The sequence below is a fragment of the Carassius auratus genome, chromosome 30, assembly GCF_003368295.1.
Source record: "Carassius auratus strain Wakin chromosome 30, ASM336829v1, whole genome shotgun sequence".
Taxonomy (NCBI): domain Eukaryota; kingdom Metazoa; phylum Chordata; class Actinopteri; order Cypriniformes; family Cyprinidae; genus Carassius; species Carassius auratus.
In genome coordinates, this window is record NC_039272.1 from 14,569,273 (window position 1) to 14,593,170 (window position 23,898).

The following is a 23,898-nucleotide window of genomic DNA, read 5'->3' on the forward strand; positions in this document are numbered from 1 at the left end:
CTCTAGTGACGAACATAAAAATCTAGAATCTTGCACATGCGCAAGAAAAGGCTATGTCGTCTGAACGTTTGCTGCTATCGACAAACAGGTAAATTCTACTAAATGTAAATTGGTCATGCTTTTTGGGGGGTAATTTGGAATACTGCTAGATATATAAACTTTTTAGAGGGACGGTTTTCACTCCTTTTATTGTTTTGCTTAAATTAGCTCAATGCTAAGTGCTGCTTAGTCAGTTGTTTTGATTCTTGCCGAGTTAACTCGGATGAAAAAAATCTAATGTTCGTGGCATAGATAATGTTTCTAGGCACATCGGTGTGATGGAGTTTTAACGCAACGGCGTAAAAATGCAGAACACGTCTCCGACGCCACACACCTGCTGTGAGCTCGATATTTTTAAGCTCCGGATGTAGCCCAAGTCCAGTTGTGCAAGGTTTGAAGTATAAAATGTGATCCTCTTGCTTTGCTTTTCCTGTTGTTTACTGGCTATTTTAAAGTTATTGTTTACGTTCGAGGATCTCCAAGCCTTGACCCCAGTTTGCTTAAATGCGAAGCAAGTTTCACCTTCAGTGTTAACGTTATGCTTAGTCACCCCTTATGCTCATCATACCGTTGAAATGTGCACATCTACAATGTTATCCGAAGTCAATTTATATCTTCAAAAAAAATCAAGACGTCAGTGTAAATATTACACAACTGTAATGTTTATTTTAAACACCTGCTGTGCTATATTGTAATAGGCCTAAACATTTCCTAATACTTGGATATAGTTATCTAGTATTAGAACTATACGTTCCTAAATCATTATATGCACATTTTGTTTCCTTTTTAGAAACCATAATAGCCCTGATCCTGAAGATTCTCCCATACTGCAAGACGGTGAGATGCTCAAACTGAACTGTCAAGAAGTCCCTTTGTCATTATTATGGGTTTTAGTGTGTTAGGGAAACTCGCAACATAAAAATGCTGGGGTGAAGGTCAGTCTTTAGTTTCAGTTTTGTTGTGACCGCTTACCGCTTGTATAGCACCATCTAGTGTTAAAGTGTATATACAGTACACGTACTTGCACATGAAAATTCAAACTTAAAAATTTCTCAAGCAAGAAAAAAACCCATCAGTATATTCAATAGTGACCATACATCCTCTTTTCTAAATTGCATAAAAATAATAATATAATAAAATAATAAATAGTCTTTGTTTTCTTAATGTTTTCATAATTGTTAAAGGTTATGACTGAAAAGTCCAATACCATGCAGGCATTGTACATAATCAACCAAATAAGGCATGCGAGAAGGGTTGGATCTTCAAAGAATAGTCAAAGCAGTGCAAAAGCACACAGTGTATGAGAACTGTAGAGAGAGTGTGTCAATATGGGAATTAAGCCAAACCCCTGACATTTTAGGCAGTTTAGAAATCCCATTAGGGTAAACGAGGATGATGATCATCGCCCCTACATTTAACATCAGTGAGATTGTTGCTGGTCAAATACCTGACCTATCTACTTCCCAAAAACGTCATGTTGCTTTACCAGGTATTGCTGAAACAGCAGATGACCCTCTGGCTATCACAGCCATCCAGTCAGCTGCCGCATTCTCCACAGATCAGCAAATTAAGTATCTTGTAAAAACGGAAGGAGCAGGGCGACAGGTATGTGGCACATGCATAGTAAATACAGATCATGAGTTATGATGATTAAACCCTTGACCTCCATGGTTCAGGTGACATACCGGGTGATCCACTTGGCTGATGGGCAGGTAGAAGGACAGGCAGATGGGGCAGCAGCAGTCAGTGTGGTGACTGGGTTTCCCACAGTAACTCAGGCAGCCACACCACATGTAACCCAGGTATTAATTGTTTTCAACAGCAATAGAAATTTGAGTTTGATGCTGAAACAGTTTTATATCAAATATGTGCGTGTGTGTATTTATAGGCTGTGATCTCGCAGTCTGAGAGTCTAGAGGGAGAAACGTCTGAGACTCAATACTACTATCCTGCCACCATCTCTGACACCACTGCCAGCACCATGGTCACCAATCTCCACACAGCTGATTCTGTACTATCTCAACCAACCTCTGGAGGTAATGCCAAACAACATTTACAATATCATTCAGATTCTTAAGCTTAGAAAGGACACATTATATTTCTAGAGTGAAAGTAAAGACGTTTATTATGTTGCAAAATGTTCAGGCATATTTATTTCAAATAAATGTCATTCTTCTGAACTTTCTATAGAATCCTGGGAAAAAAATGTCATGATTTCAGTACTGCCAAGTCAGTATATTAGAATGATTTCTGAAGAGTCATGTGACTCTGAAGACTGGAGTAATGGCTTAAAGTTCTTTTAAATAGTAGTAGTATTTCACATATTTACACCTTCTTTCGTTAAAACAACCTGTTAGTGTACATGATGTGGTTTCTAGTAACAGTGATGGATTTTTCTATGAAAGTAGTGTCCCTGCAAAAGGTAGCATTATCATATACAGCTAAAAAGTGAAAGTTACATGCTTGTAATTATTTTGAATGTCTAATGATTTAGTTGCCTTCCTTCATTTTCTTTCAGGTCAACTCTATGTAATGATGACACCTCAGGAAGTTCTAGCCACACCACAGAGGTTTTTCTCTAAATCACATGCATAAAACCACATGTCCTCTCACAGTATTCTGTTTCTTCTCAACATCTCCAACGAATCCTATGTTCTTCACAGTAAGTCGGGAACTCCGCGTGCTTCCAGGGATGACAAGCGGAAGGCTCAACACAATGAAGGTTATTCTGTGTTTTGTTTGAAATCGGTAGCTCCACCTCATTATCCAATCCCTGCTGCTCTATTTCATATGAAAAAGATTTATCTTTAAACGTGTCGTGGAGTTCTGTCTGAATGTAAGCATTTTTTCCCCCTCAGTGGAACGTAGACGGAGGGACAAGATCAACAACTGGATTGTCCAGCTTTCCAAAACAATTCCTGACTGCACTGTGGATGCAACCAAAAATGGTCAAGTAAGCTTACTTAGCACAAGCCACCAACAGTGTCCAGTTTGAATGTTTTATTCAAAGATATAATGTACAGTCTAATTGTTGAATAACTGGGATGCTATACATTTTTATTAATATTTAGCTTTTTATTTTAGTTTACATTTTTTGGTCTTTTATAGTTCCAATTTTTGAGTTTAACATTTTTAGTTAAACTAAATGAACATGTAAATCTGTTGCCTCAGATTGTCTTCTGCTCTTCTGTGTAGAGTAAAGGTGGGATCTTGTCTAAGGCATGTGACTATATCCAAGAGCTGCGTCAGAGCAATGCAAGACTGGAGGAGGAACTTAATTCTGTGGATCGACTGAGAATGGACAACCAGCTTCTCAAACAAGAGGTAACTTACCACTTCAAAGGAAAGAGCGTTCTGAACATTGTAGTTATTCATTTATATAAACAGCCATTGTATGCATATTTACAGTACAAGATGACTACTAGCGTCCATTATTACCACATTGTTGGGATTGTTTTAAAGAAAACGGACAACACTGTTTTATTTTCTCATACAGTTGGTCTCTCTCTCTCTCTCTCTCTCTCTCTCTTTTGCCTTTTCTCCACGTACACACACAGATGGAAGAGTGGAAATCAAAGAATCAAATGATCAGAGCCCAGTTAAGACAGCACGGCATAGCGGCTGCATCAATGGACTCTCAGTGAAGAACTGCAGATCAACTATAAGCTTCTCCTGCCCTGGTTTTGTCATTAATTCTGTTTATTCATGTTTGAAATGACATGTCAGAAGTCATTCTTACGGTGGACAGTCACCCTTCTCTCTCTGTCTCCTTCACTGTTCACTTCACACGCAGCCTTTGATTATTTCAGATTATTTGCGGAGTGGTCTGGTATCTTAACTGCACTGAAATTGTGTCGAATTGTCAGATCTGTATATTTGTAGATCTGTGTCTAAATAATGATCATATTTTGAATGACTACTGTCAGGGTGTTTTAGATATGTTGAATATGCATTGAAATGTGTTTACATTTTGGTTACCTTCATTGCCTTCTTTATGGTAAATTGGATTGTTTTATGTCTAGTCAGTGGGAGTTACCAATTCCTTGACAATCAACTTAGGCCAAAACAACAGCTTTAAAAGTTTATGAAATCTTTATTTACACAGTCTTTACATAATATTGTTTGATCAAAAATATTGAACTTCATATAACGTTTCATAACACATGTTTGATGATGTTTTAAATATAAACACGGGTTGATTTGTTGATTTATTTAACTCAGGTGTTTGTTGGACAAGCACAAGTGCACACATTTGGTGAAACTTGATCAGGATTTAAATACTGTATATCAAAAAAAACAATTACAAAATAATTACTAATAAAGCAGTTGTACTAGTCTAATCTTCAGATTGTATTTGTTGATACAGCAGATTGTCAAATACTATTAGTAACAAGAGTGTGAAATGGTTGGCTGGAGCAAACAAGCTTTTGGTGAAGACACAGAAAATGAAAAGCTGGACAATACTATTCTCTATTGGTGTCTCTGCCTAATAATGTAATACATCACAATCAAAGTTTCATATGTTTACATGTAAATTCATACATAAATGAAAAATTATTTTTAATGATGCAAGTTAAAATATTGGGGTTAAAATACAAAGGCTAATATTATGAATTATGAATTATAAATCAGAATTTGTGAACTAAACCGCACCATTTGGAAACTTTGGAAGTCAATGCCATACTTTAATCTCAATCTACATTATAACATAAACATTTTAAAATCCTTGTAGGTATACATAAGTACACTAAAAAGCCACAACATTAAAGCAACCTGCCCAAGACGACATTGAACTCTCATGTTACTCAAACTATTCTTGGAACAGTTTTTGTAGCATGGCCACTGTACAATATATTTTATATAACTAATATATAACCCATATTTAATTTAAACTGAATTAGAATTTTAAATAAAAATTTATATTTATAAAATTTGATGACAGTCATTTCTCAGGATTAACATAATTCATGTTATAATATGTTTCTACATTGGGGATATTTTGTAGTCTCATCTCTTCGTTTGGGTATAAATCTTTCTTGGATTTGGTAATATTTTGTACATCAAAAATAAATAACCCCCCCCCCCCATATATATTCCATTCATTCCAGTGCAGGTGAAATTGACAAGTGTGTCAAAAGTCTCATGATTCTCATGCCCTAACGATCAAAATTACATAAAGAGAAAATAATTAATATTCAAAACTTTTGATTTGTTTGTTTTTTACAAGACAAACACTTTCCCTCATATATATGTTTGTTCCTGTACATCTTATCATGTGTGAAACTTACTAAGTACAGTATAGAGTGCAAAGACCTAGACTATCTATAGAACAGTCCATATAGAAATGTTAAAATGTTATATATATATTTTAACACATTGTATCATTTACCGCTGTCTTTTGTCTGCAGAATTATTCAGCCTTAGCTTTTTTAAAGCTAAGTAATAGTTGAACTTTTCACATTCACATTTGTGAAACTTTTCACAAATGTTGCCTAATTACATAGTTGAGAACCTGGCAAGAGTGTGCGTGCATTAAGTGTTCAGGAAAATTGCTAGATTAAATACTGTTTCAACACTGTTGAGGAGTAATACGTTTTGAAATAATCTTTTGCAATGTTTCAGGAATGATGTGTTTATAGTCAGCTTAACAGGCATTTGCTTTTGTAAGATTCCTATTGTCCTGATCTCTTTCTGTCTACAGGACTGCATGCTTTTACAATTACTGTTGGTAGCCCCTCAATAAAAGTAAAAGAGAATGAGGGTACGTTTCATTTTATATATTTTTTCTGTTTATACTTGCCTTTCAGTAATCAGCCTAAATAAAAACAATGGAGAATATTGTATGTGTCTGAGGAGGTTTTGCACTAGAGAATAGCTGTTTGGGTTGATTCAAGGATTCCGTTTTTGATGTAAAAACATTTATGCACAAAGTATAATTTGTTTTCAGGAGTTGACTTGAGATGTGTCTACACTGGTGACTTTGGAGCACCACCCAGAATAGAAAGGAAGTTCAAGGATCTCAAGGGATATACATTTTTCATCTACATTGCTGGAATGATTACTGGTATAAGAATTTATTGTTGTCATCCAGTGTCATCATTGTAACCTTGCAGTAGCATTTCCTTATTGTGTAATGAACATAAAGAAAAGATATTCCATTATGTATCTTTTTTCTTTCTGTAGCTGAATATGAAGGCCGCATCACAGTGTATGATGAAGGACTGAGATTTAACAAGGTGATGTGAGCAAACAGTGGAGACTATATTAGGAGATAAATTATATTTGTAAAACTGGATTCTTTGTGATCAAGAGTTCCCAAATGTGTATGAAATGTGAGGCCTGAAATGGAAAAGGCACTCCTCAGGGTGGAGATGCAGTGCTAATGGAAGTCTGTAAGTAAGATTATCATTGGTTTCAAATATTAACTGCACATTTTAGGGTTGGGCAATGTCTACCAAGTAGGCCCAACCCTACCACATTTACACACTAAGTGGCAGTTATAGGACTTCCAGAGTCACCAGATAATGTGCTCTCATTACATTATCAACAATATATATATATATATATATATATATATATATATATATATATATATATATATATATATATATAATAACATTTTACTTTTAAAATCATACTCAGTTCACTTCGAGTTGTCTACACTACACTACAGCACTACAGGACTTTAGATTACTGCTGTACTTCCATTATACTTAAATCTCACATTTGATCAGATAAACCGCCTCAATTTTTTTTACATATAATGCAAGAAAACAAATACAAATCCTTAGCATATATGAGGCAAGCTGGTTGAACAAACAGCCATTACACAGCCATTTTTCTAATCAAATAATAGATTGACTAGAATGATGGTATTTATTAGTGCCATGTTCAATATTTTCCACATTATATATTACACCCATTTGTCAGACATAAACCTTAAGATCTATTTTCTTCTTCTGCTTGTGAATTCAGAAGCTAGTTCTTCAAGCACTTGTTCTTTGTCCGGGTCTGAAAGTGCAGGACTTTACCTTAAAGCATTTCAGTTTGAGCATTTGGAGAATGGAAGCTATATCTAGAATTCAAAATTAGTTTTATTGTTGGTATTTCTTACCTTGCCATTTGGTGTAGAGAACAATGGATGCACAGATTATGTTGCACAACCTATCTCCAAAGTACTCCAAAACCAATATCATTTGATTTGGCATGCCTTAAATAAATGTTTTTTCTTAAACTGGTATGGATTGAATCTATAATGTTGTTATTCATTCTGTTGTCAACACGTTTATCCATGTAACATTTCAGCAACATGCATTATGTGAAGTAGTCATTCATATTCCACATAATTTAATGGTGATGATGGGGATGTAGTTGCTTTGTATTTGTTTTCTTTCATTGGCTCAATATGGAGGCCATATCACTGTTTAATGGAGGACTGAGGTTTACCGAGGTGACACAAGCAGACATATTATGTCTGTGAGGTGTCTGGCAATGGTGAAAATTATTGGTTAAGAAGATCCAAACATGTTGTGTGCATTTCACAGCAAACAGATCTCCCTCCACACCTCACAGTGACCAGGGAGGAGCTGATAGATCAGCTGGCAAGGGTGGAAATTGAAGACCAAGGTGGAGCCGGTGGATCAGGTGACCTGGGTAAAGATGAAAACCAGGGCGGAGCCACCGGATCAGTCAGACAGCCATGAAAGAGTAGGCAGAGCAGAAGACCTCCACAGTGGCACAGCCAGAGCAGAAGAGCTTGCGCTTGAGGAGCATAGTAGTGATGACAAGATCAAGGCTCATGAAGCATTGAAGCTTTTCAGCCAAGAGGTTAACAGAAGAGTTAATTTCTCAATGCGAGTGAGAAAAGAGCAAGGAGTGTAAAACAAGCAGATACATAAAGATGACCTAATGTGATCTGTTATACACAGTATTTTGTGCCAGTTAAGGCTTTGGAATAATGGTGAAGAAAGAAAATCTATTTCAACAAAGACTAATCTGTTTATATTAATATAATGTGTATGTTCTAGTGGTATATAATTATTTTATAACATAATATAACATAACTGTATAATAAACATATTGACTTGAAGTGCATCGGTGTGAATCAAGACTTTGCTCATAATAGGGAGGGGAAATATTATTAGGCTAAAACTGGAAAGCTGGGTTTAACAGGGCAGAGTAATGTGAATTTACAAGATTTGAACCACTTCCTGAACCAGTCAGACCAAGCGAGGTGCACAGTGGGGTGGACTGGCGGCTAGAGCGACTGCCCTTTGCCCTCATCAGCTGAGGTGCCCCTCTCACCCCCAGCTCAAAGCGGTCTGTTATAGCTCCGCTAAAGATCTGCTGATTCACTCACAATCTGTGTGCTGCTCTCTGGAGAGTGGAGACCTCAGTCCCCGAAGGTCGTTGCGTTTCCAGGTAGATGCATTACGATCCAGATTAGTCAGTGGTTGATCTGCAGAATTAGTAACCTAATTAGTTGGTAGTTTGTTTGTTTTGTTTTTCAAAAATATTACAAAATATCCATTTTCTTAGAATTAGAATGTCTAAGAAAAATTTTGTATCTGATCAGATCTAATATAGATAACCCCAAATTTGCTGTTGTTGGCACACTTTGTAGACCAAAATAAATAAATAAATGACAGAGAGAGAGAGAGAGAGAGAGAGAGAGAGAGAGCGAAGGGAGGCTGCTAAAGGCAGTTGCAAACATGAATACTAAGCTCCAGCAAGCCAGCAGGTAAATCATCATATAGTATATTTAGCAGTTTGTCACACTTTAATTCTTGTAATTAAGTATATTTCGTATTATAATCACCTGTCTCAAAACTAGTAATCTATAACACATCATATTTTATCAAAACCATATTAATAGGAGGCCTATAAATAGTTAATAATATAGAATAAATGTTCTAAGTTAGTTGTTTATTAGTATATAACATAGATTTATGCTGTAAAATATTAAATTAAATGTCTAATACTTATCGGGGAGAGGGGTAAGATTAGACACTTTTTACTAATGTGGTCCTCAAGATGAGGGGAAAATGACGCAAAGTACCAAGAAAGTATCTATCCAATCCAAATGAAAGTATTCCTATCAGTTTAAATGATCAGAATGACAAAGGGTTCTACAAATATGGCTTTTTATAATATATATATATATATATATATATATATATATATATATATCTAAAAATAAATAAATAGGGGTTCCCATGGCTCAGTTTGCCTGGGGTTTGGGGTAAGTTGACCCGAGTTGAGTTAGAACAAAATGAACAAAACAAAATTATCATCTACATAGCAATGGTTATTAATGAAAACTATAACAGTAATAGGCGTATGTATTGCTGAATTAAACAACTGATAAAATTACCCCTAACCTAAAGTGTTGCAATGTGATATCATTTAACAATCCTCATTCCATGGCATGGAAGTGATCAGCCTGTGGCACTGCTGCGGCACTATTGAGCCTTGAGCTTGTCTGGATTGTTGGATCGACTGTTTCTCAACTTTCTCATAAAAATATCCCATAGATTCCATATGAGGATAAGGTCAGGCATGTTAGCTGGCCAATCAAGCACAGTAATATCACGTTCAGCAAACCACTTGGAAGTGTTTTGGGCATTTTTGGCAGGTGCTAAATTCTGCTGGAAAAGGAAATCAGCATCGCCATTAAGTTATTCAGCAGATGGAAGCATAAAGAGCTCCAAAATCACTTGGTAGACGACTGCATTGACTTTGGATTTAATAAAACACAATAGTCCAACACCAGCAGACATCACGGCACCCCAATTCATCACTGACTTTGAAAACTTCACACTGGACTTCAAGCAGCTTGGATTCTGTGTCTCTCCAGTCTTCCTCAAGACTCCAGACCTTGATGTCCAAATGAAATGCTAAATTTACTTTTATTTGAAAAGAGAACTTTGGACCACTGAGCAACAGTCCAGTTCTTTTTCTCCTTAGCTAAGGTTAGATCCTTCTGATGTTGTTTCTGTTTCATAAGTTGCTTGGTAGCCCTTTTCCTGACTCCAGCTTCAGTCCTCTCCTTATGAAGCACTCCCAAGTGTTTGAATCGGCTTTGCTTGACAGTATTCTCAAGCTTGCAGTCATCTAGCTTTATATATCATGTCATCTAGCTTTTCTGTCTGTCAGCATTTTTGTGTGAACACCCACATTTATATGAGGGAAGAGGAAGTAAGACAGAAACTATTATTCTTAAACCCCTAAAGCTTTTATTATGTTTTGATGGCATATAACTAACAATAACAATTAGTTCCTCCTATAACATGTGATGGACGGAATGAATATTGTTCTTTCAGTGAATTGACATTTTGATTTGAAAAATGGACTTGAGCAGTAAAGAAATGATGGGCTCCATTTCGGTATTACCCTGTTCAACAAGTAAAGAAAGTCAAGTGTAAGAACAATATGTTGCATATTTGTTTTATTAAAGACAATATCCATAATAAACCTACACATACATTTTTACAGTGTAGGCCTCCATACAAGTATTTGGGTTTATGTTATAAAGCTTGTGTTTATACTTTGTATATGAATATAAAATATATTTATGCAAAATAACTTAATAGTGAGTAACAACACATCTGTGTGTATATGTGTGTGTAGTCATTTGTATAAGCATGTATATGTTTTTAGGGTAAAAAAGAAAAAAATGCCTCTGAAGCCCAATGCTGTCACAGACACAACCATGGTAACCAGTCTCTATACAGCTGATTTGATTATATCTCTGCCCAGCGCTATATGAGAAATGCCAAACCACATTTACATACTGTGGTTAGTCAAGTTTTTTTTTTTTTCAGAGAGAAGTGTACTGCTGGTGTCATGTTGTTCTATTCTGCAGCAGGCAGTCTGTAAAAATAATAATAAATAATAATAATAAAAATAATTAACAATTTTTTTTTTAAAAAAACATTAACTTTTTTTCCAACTTCATTTTCTCTGGCTCCACAAGTTTTCCTTAATAGATGTCATGCATGTCTTTATAGATGTCTTTATGAGTTCCAGCTGAATTTTTTTCAGCTAAACACAGATACAGGGACAAGATCAGTTTTATGCATATACTGTAATGCCACAAAATTCTATTTTTATTTTACAAAACCCATAACTCTTCACTCTCACTCGACAGGTTTGTTCCTGAAAATCGTATCTATCCTACTAAAAATGCATATAGAATTCACAATAAGGATATGTAAGCTACGGTTTGAACTCCCAAACCGGGCTTATTCCAGGAAGTGGTTTGTCTTTCTTGCACCTGCGTTTACTTTCGTTACGTCACGCATGAGCGTACAACTAATCGCATGCGGCCCATGTAACACAGTATTACCCTCTGGTATCACTCAGAAGGGCGTTTGTGTCTAACTTTCAGCTTATCATAACTCAGCTGTGCTTTGCGAGGGCATAGCAAATACACAACTCCCTAAAAGTTCTCGTAAAGTAATATCAAACCAGGTTTTTATTTATTTTTATCTTAAAAAAGGAATATTTTGGAAGCCATTGGAGCAAGTGGATATGTTGACCTTCGTCTTTGTGTGCCTCTCTATCTCAGTCACAGGTAGGAATCCATGTTTTCAGTGTTTGAATCATGTTTACATATCATTTTTATCACGTCCTGTTACTGACTGATGTATTCTGTGAAATATTTAATGTAAACTTGTAATATTTAGGCTGTAGGCTATGTATTACTAAAACATTTAATCAGCGATTTCTCACATTTATTAAATTAAAAAAAAATGGATTATTATTTTGCGTAAAGTGGAATTTAGCTTTTACATTAAAGTTTTTTTTTTGTACTGGTCAGTAAAAACAGAAAACATAGTATCTCCCAAATGTGGCCTTATTTGACCAGGGGCCTGTTCTTCGTACGTCGCTAACTCAGTTAGCTGGATTTGAATGTTGACGATTTGGCGTGATCTTGGGATCATTTGGTTCTTCGAAGCTCATCCCAGAGCTGCTGTCATAGCAACAGGTCCGTAAGCTCAAACCTGCTCGGGAGCAGGCTTATTTAATGTAAACAGGATTAGATCGCTTCTTTTCAACCAGAACTGATACTCAAAATATGTCTGCTACCACCGCTACTTTATTACAAGAGTATCGTACTGATCCAGGGACAATAAGTTAAAATAATAATCATTAAAAAAATTATTTAAAAATAATATAAAAATGCTGTGTAGTCCATAACAGCCTACTATAGACACAGCCAGTTTTACTCACTGACAGAGCTGGGTAGATTACTTATGAATTGTAATCAGTTACTGTGCCACAGGTTAGCCTGGTGACCCTATAAACTTGGACTTTAAAACATACACCCATTTCACTGAAACTGTGCATTGAAAGCATTATTAACATCTGTGTACACCTCAGGAAAGTTTTATGGAGTTGTTGTTTTATTTAGTCTAAAGTTTGTTGCATCTGTGTTAGTCATAGTTTTCAACTTTTGATAGTTTTCCTTAAATTTTGCTATTATTTTGTTTTCTTTTCTTTTTGTACAGTTTTTGTTTATTATTGTTTTCTCTTTTGCACTGCAAATATTTTAGCACCTTCCAATAAAACAACGTTTTTGGATTTGCATCAACTTTTTGTACAGCACGTCATTTCCCTTTTCCACTCCAACTGGTCGGCCTCCCTACATATGGTGTCAGAAGTGGGATCCTCCCACCAGTGAGTGACGTGCTTACATAAAGTAATGCCCTGCTGACATGCCACTTAAACGAGGGGTCAGCCTGTAGAGGACACAGATGCAGTAATGGATCAAGCAGCTGCTGGAGGTGTTGATGAGGAGAGATTGCTGCCTGCAGAAATCCCAATCACTGGGGGAGATGCTGCCATCACAGCGCTGGCACAAATGTTTCAGTCATTCATGCAGTATCAAAAGGACCGGGATGAAAGGCAGGAGAGGGAGACTTCACGCCGTGAACAAAATTACAAGGTCCTCAGCCACCAGGTCACCCAAATGCAGCTGGACATGGAGCGGACAAGAACTGGAGCTTCAGCAGGAGCTGCCAATCGGGTGATAGACCATGAACCTAGAATAGCCAAGCTGGAGGACAGTGATGATATTGAACACTACCTTACAACTTTTGAAAGACTTGCAGAGGTGTATCAGTGGCCAAGGGATGACTGGGCTGTTCGTCTCATTCCCTTGTTAACTGGCAAGGCCCGAAGTGCTTTTGTGGCTATGAACCCCTTACAAACCAGAAACTATGACCAAGTGAAAGCTGCAATTCTAAAAAAATATGAAATTGGTGCAGAGACATACCGGTTGAGATTCCGGTCCCTTAGTACCCCTGCCGATGAAACCCCTACGGAACTCTACATCCGACTGAAGGACTTGTTCTCCAAATGGGTACACTATGAGCAAAGTAATTAGAGGGACATTATGGAGTCCCTGGTGCTGGAGCAGTACCTGCGAGTGTTGTACCCTGAGGTGAGAACTTGGGTAAAGGAAAGAGATCCCGACACCGCTGCAGAGGCTGCAACATTGGTTGAGGCCTACATTGCTGCCTGGAAGGGACCTGGAACTACTCGATATGGTGGCATATTGCACCCTTGGGGTGAGGTTCAAACTCTCAAAGAGGCCCTAAAATATTTAAGCCCAGTCATTCTAAACCCCCAACATTGGCCACAATGCCCCAGACAACAGTTAAGGGAGAGATTGTCATATGTTATAACTGTGGTGAGCCAGGTCACACTAGGCCCCTTTGCCCACTCAAGAAGCCCAAGACAGCTAGTCTTTGTTATATGCCCCGGCCAGAACAGTTAAGAACACAGCCCGATCGAGAGCCAGTCATCACTGTACTGTTAAATGGTAAACCCCTTTCTGCGTTAGTGGACACAGGTTGTTCCCATACACTGGTCCAGGCCCAATATATACCCAGAGATTCCTGGAGTGAAGGAGACGCAGTGACAGTTTGTTGTGTGCATGGGGATAGCACTGAGTTGCCTTCTGCTGAGGTTTATAGGGTGCATTTGAACCAGGTGAAAAGGTATTGTTGTTGTTACCAACGAGTGAGCATAAACTGGTGGCGAAGTGGCAGGGCCCCTACCAAATAAAGCGGAAAGTGGGTCCGTGACATATGAGATAGAGATCCCCTCCAGGACCCAGCCCTTGCAAATCTTCCATGTTAACATGCTGAAGAAGTGGTATTCTCGTTCCACACAACTAGAACCTAAGTCTGAGGAAGAAGTGGGAACCGCAACTGCTTTGTTCGTGAGATCCATTGAGGGAGAGGAGGAAATCGAGGAACAATACCTGTCTGGTCGTCAGGGGAACAGTCAGCTGAATTTTGAGCACCTGGAAGATGGTAAAAGGCAGGAACTTCTACAATGTATTCCAGCCCAACTTTTTATGGAAACACCTGGCAGAACAAGTGTTATCCACTACCACATAACTCTCAAGGATCCCAAACCCATTTGTCAGCCAGTATATCGGGTCCCAGAAAGACTTCTGCCAGTTATGAAGGAGGAGTTGGAGACCATGCAAAGCCTTGGTGTGATTGAACCTTCATCCAGTGAATGGAGCAATCCCATTGTCCAAGTGCCCAAGAAGGATGGCACTCTTAGATTCTGTCTGGATTTCTGCAAACTCAATAGTGTGAGCAAATTTGACCCGTATCCCATGCCAAGAGTGGATGAGGTAGTAGAGAGTCTTGGCCTATGCAAGGGACTTTGGCAGGTTCCACTAAGTTCAGAGAGCAAGGAGGTGACCGCATTTAAAACACCCTTTGGACATTTTCAGTTCTGTGTCCTACCCTTTGGCCTTCACGGAGTTCCAGCTACTTTCCAAAGGATGATGGACCAGACCCTAAGGGGGACTGAAAAGTTTGCTGCTGCATACTTAGATGACATAATCATCTATAGTCAAACTTGGCAGGAACATATGTGTCATCTGAATGACGTACTACTGAGAATTAAGAATGCTGATTTAACCATCCGCCCAGACAAATGCACCCTAGCCAGAACTGAGACACAATACTTAGGGTATGTGCTAGGTCATGGAGTAATACGTCCCCAGGTGGGCAAAGTGGAGGCCATCAAGAATGCTGAACGGCCAGTGACCAGGAAACAGGTCCGTTCTTTCCTCGGACTGGTGGGGTGGTACAGGCGTTTTATCCCCAACTTCTCTGAACGAGCCGTTACCCTAACTGATTTAACTAAAAAAGACAAGCCAAATAAAGTTAACTGGACTCAGGACTGTGAAAGGGCTTTCCAGGACTTAAAGAGCTCATTATGTACAGAGCCTGTTTTACAGAGTCCAAACTTTGAAAAGACTTTCACTGTACAGACGGACGCCTCTGAGCGTGGCCTTGGGGCTGTACTGCTTCAGGAAGGTCAAGGGCAGCTCCAACCAATTGCCTACATCAGCAGAAAGCTCCTTCCCCGTAAATCTAGGTATTCTACAGTAGAAAAGGAGTGTCTGGCAATTAAATGGGCATTGGATGCTTAAAGATACTACCTGCTGGGACACAAATTCATACTTGAGACTGATCACAGGGCATTGACCTGGTTGGGCCGTATGAGAGACACAAATGCTCGTATCACCAGATGGTTTTTAGCCATCCAACCATTTGATTTTGAAATTTTGTACAAAGCTGGGTCACAAAATTGTGCTGCAGATTACCTCTATAGGACACCACAGGTGTCTGAGTAAGGGGGGGGAAATGTCACAGGTTAGCCTGGTGACTCTGTGTTGCAGTGTTGCAAACTTGGGCCGTTTGGTTTAGCCAAAATTAGCACATTGTTGCGGTTTTCTTTTCTTTTTGTACAGTTTTTGTTTATTTTTGTTTTCTCTTTTGCACTGCAAATATTTTAGCACCTTCCAATAAAACAACGTTTTTGGATTTGCATCAACTTTTTGTACAGCACGTCATTTTCTTTTTCCACTCCAACTGGTCGGCCTCCCTATATACTGATTATAGATTACATGAAAAAAAAATTGTAGTCAGTAATATAAATTAATCATTACACATTTTTGGTAATGTAATCTGATTACTTTTGGATTACATTTAGATTACATTTGTGCTAACCCTTATTTGATATCACATATTCAGTTAGCCTAATAAAGCATAAGTAAATGTTTTAGTAAATTTTGAAAAACAATACTGAAAAACATGAAATTCACAACAGTATCACTACTAGGTAAAATATTTAATCAAAAAAAAAAAACACTAGAAGTGAATAAGAGTGTATCAATGAAAAACATCAAACAATATAGCTACATTGCAAACATGAACTTGACTAAAGACTAAACTCACACAGCGAGGACATTTCTATCCATCTAAAACCATTTTAAGTGCAAAGTAACAATGAGGAAAAGACAAACAATAACAACATTGCAAAATTTAGCTTTTTCATGAACTTGTCTTTCTGACAAGTAAATCAGTCATTCACATGTCCGTGTAAAAAAGTTACTTGTCTGGGGAAAAAGTGTTTGTTTTTTGGCAAAAATGTAATTTATTCTGAAGCAGTCTAATCAGCGCTCTATCAGGTATTACTTTAATCAGTATATTTTTTATATTTGCCTTAAATTGATTAAATGTAGATGTCTACATTTACATTGAATTCTTACATGTTATCCTTACATTAAATTAGAATAATAAGTCTTTATGGTTGTTATTATTATTAAAATGAAATCAGAATCAACAAACTCCATCTGTCCAAAGAAATAAATTATGTTATTAGATTAAATGTTTTACTTTTTTGACATACAAAATATTAAATGTTGGAAAAATGCAACGATACTTGTAAATATGATATTAAACCACTGTCTTTATGAGTGAATCATTGATTCAACCGATTCGAAATTCCCAACAATAATTTTTCTAGGTCAAAGAATTCCACGGAAAGCAAATTAATCCGTGGTAGGCAGAATTTACACTGAATAGTGACATTTTCCCATGTCTTTCTTTAAAAATTAATTGATATCTGAACATCCAGTGATTAAAGGCTGTGTTCCCCTCCTTTTTTTCCTTTTATCTTGCTGATTTGTTCTGTGCGCGATTCTGACCCCCCTCCCCCCTCCGCCGGAAAAACTCAAAGAATCATGAACGTATAAGCGGCAGGTTTACTAGGAAAAAATATAAACGTAAAAAAAAAAAATCATTTTTAGGAGCATCAATGAATTGTGACCAATTTATTACCATTGTGTAAATAAAATGTAATCATGTAATCCATAAAAAAGTAACTGTAGTCTGATTATGAGTATTTTAAAAAGTAGTTTACTCTAATTACAAGTACATGAGTTTTGAAATCTGATTACGTAATCCAGATTACATGTAATCCGTTACTACCCAGCTCTGCTCACTGAAATATTTATTTGTCATAAAATTATTACTTCATAATTGTATTAGAGTCTTACACACATGCAATACAGATAATAGAGTCGTGCATTATTTTTATGACTAATATTATAAGAGTGGCTTGATGGAGAGCAGGAGATGCAGATAACATGATATTGACCCTTAAGAAACTTTCATTAATGCTGTCACGTAACAAATCTGTCCAAATATAAAATGAAATGAATAGATAATTTCTACATTGAAATAAAAATTTAGGAATTGGGAATCATAAAAAAAATTCTAATAAAATAAAAACATGTATCTATTATCGGTTTCATGTATCTATTATAACATTTATGTAGTTTTGTTTGCTTGGCTGTTTCCTTATAAAAGTCCAGAAATTTGTCAAGTTTTTTGTCAGGTGTCTTTTTAAATTATATGAAGTCATTACATTGCCGTCTTGCCACCAGCCAATCACTGCACTGCTGATCATGGTTTCGAGTATCGATACATATCCCCTTTTAAGACAACACATGAACGCGCAATTATCTCAGATAACTCAATCCAGCGATACTAATCATACACAACAGGTGTGTTCGAAGAACCCAATTAGCCGGATCATGATTAGCACGATGATTTCATCTTGGATGTATCATTTGATCTCGGATGTAATAAGCCATAGGTCTTCAACACTGCTCCTGGGGACCCACTGTCCTGCAAAGTTTACTTCCAACCCGCTTCAGCACACCTGGCCTGTGACTTTACAAGTGATCCTGAAGACCTTGATTATCTGGTTCAGGTGTGTTTGAGTAGGGTTGGAGCTGATCTCTGCAGGACAATGGGTCCCCAGGAGCTGGGTTGAAGACCTATGTAATAAGCGACCTACGAAGAACGGGCCCCAGTTCCCTAAAGTAATCGATATTTTGAACCAGTTGTTGTTGAGATGAATGGTATTTCCGAGGAGCCACTTGAAGCCGAACAGGTTTTAACTTTGGTATGATCTCATTCTTAAGGAATGACTCAAATGATTCAGTGAACCGAGTCAACTAAGAACACTTCGAAATATGTTTCTATACAGCACTTCACGCGTAGCAAAATTGTGCATATCTGCTTTTGTTACGATACATACAGGTCCTTCTAAAAAAATTAGCATATTGTGATAAAAGTTCATTATTTTCCATAATGTAATGATACAAATTAAACTTTCATATATTTTAGATTCATTGCACACCAACTGAAATATTTCCAGTCTTTTATTGTTTTAATACTGATGATTTTGGCATACAACTCATGAAAACCCAAAATTCCCATCTCAATAAATTAGCATATTTCATCCGACCAATAAAAGAAAAGTGTTTTTAATACAAAAAAAGTCAACCTTCAAATAATTATGTTCAGTTATGCACTCAATACTTGGTCGGGAATCCTTTTGCAGAAATGACTGCTTCAATGCGGCGTGGCATGGAGGCAATCAGCCTGTGGCACTGCTGAGGTGTTATGGAGGCCCAGGATGATTCGATATCCCACAGATTCTCTATGGGGTTCAGGTCAGGAGAGTTGGCAGGCCAATTGAGCACAGTAATACTGTGGTCAGTAAACCATTTACCAGTGGTTTTGGCACTGTGAGCAGGTGCCAGGTTGTGCTGAAAAACGAAATCTTCATCTCCATAAAGCTTTTCAGGAGATGGAAGCATTAAGTGCTCCAAAATCTCCTGTTAACTAGCTGCATTGACCCTGCCCTTGATAAAACACAGTGGACCAACACCAGCAGCTGACATGGCACCCCAGACCATCACTGACTGTGGGTACTTGACACTGGACTTCAGGCATTTTGGCATTTCCTTCTCCCCAGTCTTCCTCCAGACTCTAGCACCTTGATTTCCGAATGACATGCAAAATTTGCTTTCATCCGAAAAAAAGTACTTTGGACCACTGAGCAACAGTCCAGTGCTGCTTCTCTGTAGCCCATTTCCTGCACACGCCTGTGCACGGTGGCTCTGGATGTTTCTACTCCAGACTCAGTCCACTGCTTCGCAGGTCCCCCAAGGTCTGGAATCGATCCTTCTCCACAATCTTCCTCAGGGTCCGGTCACCTCTTCTCGTTGTGCAGTGTTTTTTTGCCACACTTTTTCCTTCCCACATACTTCCCACTGAGGTGCCTTGATACAGCACTCTGGGAACAGCCTATTCGTTCAGAAATTTCTTTGTGTGTCTTACCCTCTCGCTTGAGGGTGTCAATGATGTCCTTCTGGACAGCAGTCAGGTCGGCAGTCTTACCCATGATTGCTGTTTTGAGTAATGAACCAGGCTGGGAGTTTTTAAAAGCCTCAGGAATCTTTTGCAGGTGTTTAGAGTTAATTAGTTGATTCAGATGATTAGGTTAATAGCTCGTTTAGAGAACCTTTTCATGATATGCTAATTTTTTGAGATAGGAATTTTGGGTTTTCATGAGCTCTATGCCAAAATTATCAGTATTAAAACAATAAAAGACCTGAAATATTTCAGTTGGTGTGCAATGAATATAAAATATATGAAAGTTTAATTTTTATCATTACGTTATGGAAAATAATGAACTTTTGTCACAATATGCTAATTTTTTGAGAAGTACCTGTAATTATCCTAACTTAAGTTTGGTATTTAGGTCGAATAGAAACAGCATTTTAAGTATCATTTTATTGCTGTTTCAATGTCCAAGAAGACCTTTCACTGCTTGTTAGCCGTTTTATCTGTTGCATGTCTATATTTGTGGTAGAATAAAGGTTCAGTATTTTGATGAAACCTCGCACATTTCGCCAGTGTCACAGTTATTGTTTTAGCAAGTCTGCATTTTGATTGCATTTTGGACGATGGACCTATATAATAGACCTATAATTGTTTCTCTTTTTGGTCTTGTGACCCAACATAAGTGAAAGCTTATCTTTAAAATTTGAAATATATTTTGTCTACCATTTTCGTGTTGGAAAAGATCTAAAACACATTTGATATCAATCTGAAACATTTACAGTTTCACCAACCTGGCAAGGGTGTCCAATGGGTCTATAGAACACACACATGGGATGTGTGTAAACCTACTCCAATACGGTTGAAGGATAATAGGTTTCCTTTAATGCTGAAATGTTCATGAATGCATCATTCCACTCTCGGTACTCTTAATGCAATTTATAATGTGTTGAATCAATGTATTTTTAAGAATAATTTGTTATTGATTAAATAAGAATTGAGTCCCTCTCTTTCTGTCTACAGGACTGCGTGCTTTTACGGTTACTGTTGCTAATCCCTCAGTACAGGTGAAAGAGAATGAGGGTAAGCTTCATTTAGCTTTTTATGTTTGTTTGTCTTTAAATTAGAATTATTTCAGTCAGTATGCAGCCAGATATACATAATAAAGAAAATATAATGTAGTGCCTGCATACTCTTTGAATTGTAATTGATTAATAATAATTTGTGAGGTGTTAAAATATCCTGGGGAGCCTCTGTCTAGTCTACTGGCTGGCCTAAGGACAGGTCTGCCTATTTTGGGTGGTCCTGGTTTAAGCAGTCTTTTTTTTTAATGTAAAAAACATTTATGCACAAAGTATTTTTTTTTTTTTTCAAGGAGTTGACTTGAAATGTTCCTACAGTTCTGACTTTGGGACATCACCCAGAGTAGAATGGAAGTTCAGCGATCTCAAGGGATCTCAAACATTGGTCTACTTTGATAACCAGCCAACTGGTATGAATAAAATCTTTACTGTTGTCATCCAGTTCATTGTTATAACTTTGCAGTAGCATTCTCTTATTGTTTGTTGATGTTTGAAATGTGAATGGAGGAAAATATATAGCATTGTGCTTTTTTTTTTTTATTAGGGAACTATGCAGGCCGTATCACAGTGTATGATGGAGGACTGCGATTAAACAATGTGACACGAGCAGACAACGGAAACTATGATTGTGAGGTGTCTGGAAATACTGGATATGACGAGAAGACCATCAAACTCACAGTCCTTGGTAATTCATGTTGTATGATATACATGAAATCATACTACCTGCGAGCTTTCACTGATATTCATGTCATCATAAATCACAACCCTAGCTTGTAAACAGCAAATACTTGTGTCTCATCCTTATGTTGCTTCAAAACCTTCAAGATTTTTAAGATATTTGGAAAAAATTATACATACTGAAATTATTTATACACATGAAAGTCAGTGGGTTTTTGCACTGTTTATATTTAACAATGGATAGCATAGAATATTGCTCTGATGAAATATAATAAACCAAACAGTCTTGTAATTCCCACTGTGTTTCCCTCCACTACAGTGCCTCCTTCCAAGCCTGTATCCAGAATCCCTTCATCAGTCATGATAGGCAGTAGCGCTCGCCTGACCTGCATCGACACAGATGGCTCCCCTCCATCCAGCTATAAGTGGTACAAAGACAACATTCTCCTCCCCGAGGATCCAACCTTGTCCTCCAATTTTAAGAACCTCACTTACAAGATGAACGTTAAGAATGGTAACCTGGTGAGTGTTCATCTTCAATATCAGGAAAAAAACAAAATAACAAGCATATATAATGAATTTGTGTGTAAAAATTATGGAAGTTTGTTTCTGCTAAAGGATAAAAGATAAAAATTATAATTTAGACTATTTATCTCACAATTTTGATATTTTTATTGAATTTCAGAATTTATATCTCACAAATCTTATTTTTTCCCCTCACACATTCTTGATTTTTTTGCTTTCTCTTGCAATTATGACTTTAGCAATGGAATTGCAAGAAAACAGTCTGAATTAAAAGGTGTGAACTTAGAACTGAATTTTTTTTATTTATTTAATTTTGAGTTTAAATCGCACTTCAGAGAAAAGTTGCAATTACCTATTTCTTTTTATATCCTCTGAGGCTTCCATAATATATATTCACAACAAATGACTGAAACGTTTCAAAAATTCAGAACTATATATTTCTAGAATTTAAATGTCACTTTGAACGTGTCGTTAGTTTGGTATTGTTTTGGAAGATTGTAGATTATATTTGTAAAATGTATTTCTGTGTGTTTAGGACTTTGCGAGTGTGTCTAAGTTGGATACCGGTTCATATTTCTGTGAGGCCAGTAATGGAGAAGGTGCCCCTCAGCGTGGAGATGCAATGCGCATGGAAGTCCGTAAGTCAGCATTCTTACACAATATGCAATTCAATTTTTAGTATTTGAAGGGTTTGGATAAGTATGGGAAAACGTTTCCAGACTACAGCACCTATTCTGTTGTTTTAAATATTCTGTGAAGGGCATTGATGGTTTCAGTTTACAACATGTTTTTGAAGCGTTGACCACTGTAGCCAATCACAGACATGTTTGTTGAGGGTGTGAACACAACGTCCTATCAGATTACTCCTATCCGAGTTAGTGGGTAAGTTGCACCATCTGGGATGTAAAATGACCATCTGACCAAATCTGTTTCAAACCCATGTGAAAAAATAACTGTTTGAAAACTAATTTAAAAATGTGCTTTTACAGACAGTGATATTTATTTTCTTAAAGATAACTTTAGCAACATAAAACCAACCAAATTAAGTTTAAATTTCAATATTTAATTGTTTGCATCTCTGAAACAATATGTTGAACACCAAAGTTGTAGCCTTCCTAAAAATAGACTAAACTTAGAGTTTGTTTGATTGCAGTTTGAAAGATCTGGAACTTAAACTGATAGTAATCAAAAGAACCCACAGATATGATATTGCTGTCAGATATCCTGTCAGATACCACATTCGGTAAAGCAAAAAAAAAAAAAAAAGTGATATTATCCGTCAGAAATGTTATTAACGCTATCAAAACATTAATAAATTAAGGTACCATATAACAGTAGTGCAGAGATCTGTAGAACAAGTATTTTTCATCTATGCTATTTCATACTGTAATAAAATTAGTAGTAAAAAGTCATGCCAACAACATTCATAAGGGCCCTAAACAAAATGATCATCTACAAAGCAATGGTTATTAATGAAAACTATAACAGTAATAATAGGCTTATGTGTTGCTGAATTAAACAACTGATAAAATTATATGCCCCTAACCTAAAGTAATGGTGCAATGTGATATCATTTAACAATGCTCATTCCTACAAAACAGAGAAAGCATCTTTCACAAACATCTACATATCTGTCTCTTTTAAAGAGTTTAGTGTATATAATGAGTAGGGTTATTATAGCACAATTCCCAGACCACACTAATTTTCAAACCCTGGCTACGGCCGTGGTGCCTTCCATTTGCTAAATGTGCTTCTCCTTTTCACAGGCTGTCAGAAAATATGTGTGGCTCCAGAATACATGGTCACATGACAGTAAAAGTGTACAGTTGCCAAGATGCAGGGGGTGGGTCAACTTACCCCACTCTCCCCTACTTCCATTGAAGATGAGACAGAAGCTGGCTCTAAGAGTAAGGGAGACCTCACTTATATAAACATCTACAATAAAGTCTGAAATTATTACAGAGTGTGCGATCTTCTCTTTTAGTCATATACTTGTAACAACTGGATAATTTGTATTAACAAGCACCCACCCTCCTTGTACCCCTTTTTTTGGTTTG

At 37.1% G+C, this 23,898-nt stretch overlaps 2 protein-coding genes across 2 annotated transcripts; both read left to right on the forward strand.

The window, feature by feature from the left end:
• Positions 1 to 4,379, forward strand: usf1l (upstream transcription factor 1, like). Its single transcript, XM_026211581.1, has 10 exons — positions 1 to 88; positions 830 to 876; positions 1,529 to 1,644; positions 1,716 to 1,841; positions 1,928 to 2,075; positions 2,558 to 2,609; positions 2,703 to 2,761; positions 2,898 to 2,992; positions 3,235 to 3,363; positions 3,597 to 4,379. Exons 1-10 carry the CDS (start codon positions 54 to 56, stop codon positions 3,681 to 3,683), a joined length of 894 nt encoding a protein of 297 aa, XP_026067366.1. The 5' UTR covers positions 1 to 53; the 3' UTR covers positions 3,684 to 4,379.
• A 7,045-nt stretch (positions 4,380 to 11,424) lies between these two features.
• LOC113049323 (junctional adhesion molecule A-like) lies at positions 11,425 to 23,805 on the forward strand. Its single transcript, XM_026211586.1, has 7 exons — positions 11,425 to 11,614; positions 20,580 to 20,639; positions 20,932 to 21,048; positions 21,183 to 21,323; positions 21,636 to 21,838; positions 22,377 to 22,479; positions 23,608 to 23,805. Exons 1-7 carry the CDS (start codon positions 11,572 to 11,574, stop codon positions 23,649 to 23,651), a joined length of 711 nt encoding a protein of 236 aa, XP_026067371.1. The 5' UTR covers positions 11,425 to 11,571; the 3' UTR covers positions 23,652 to 23,805.
• Positions 23,806 to 23,898: the final 93 nt, after the last annotated feature.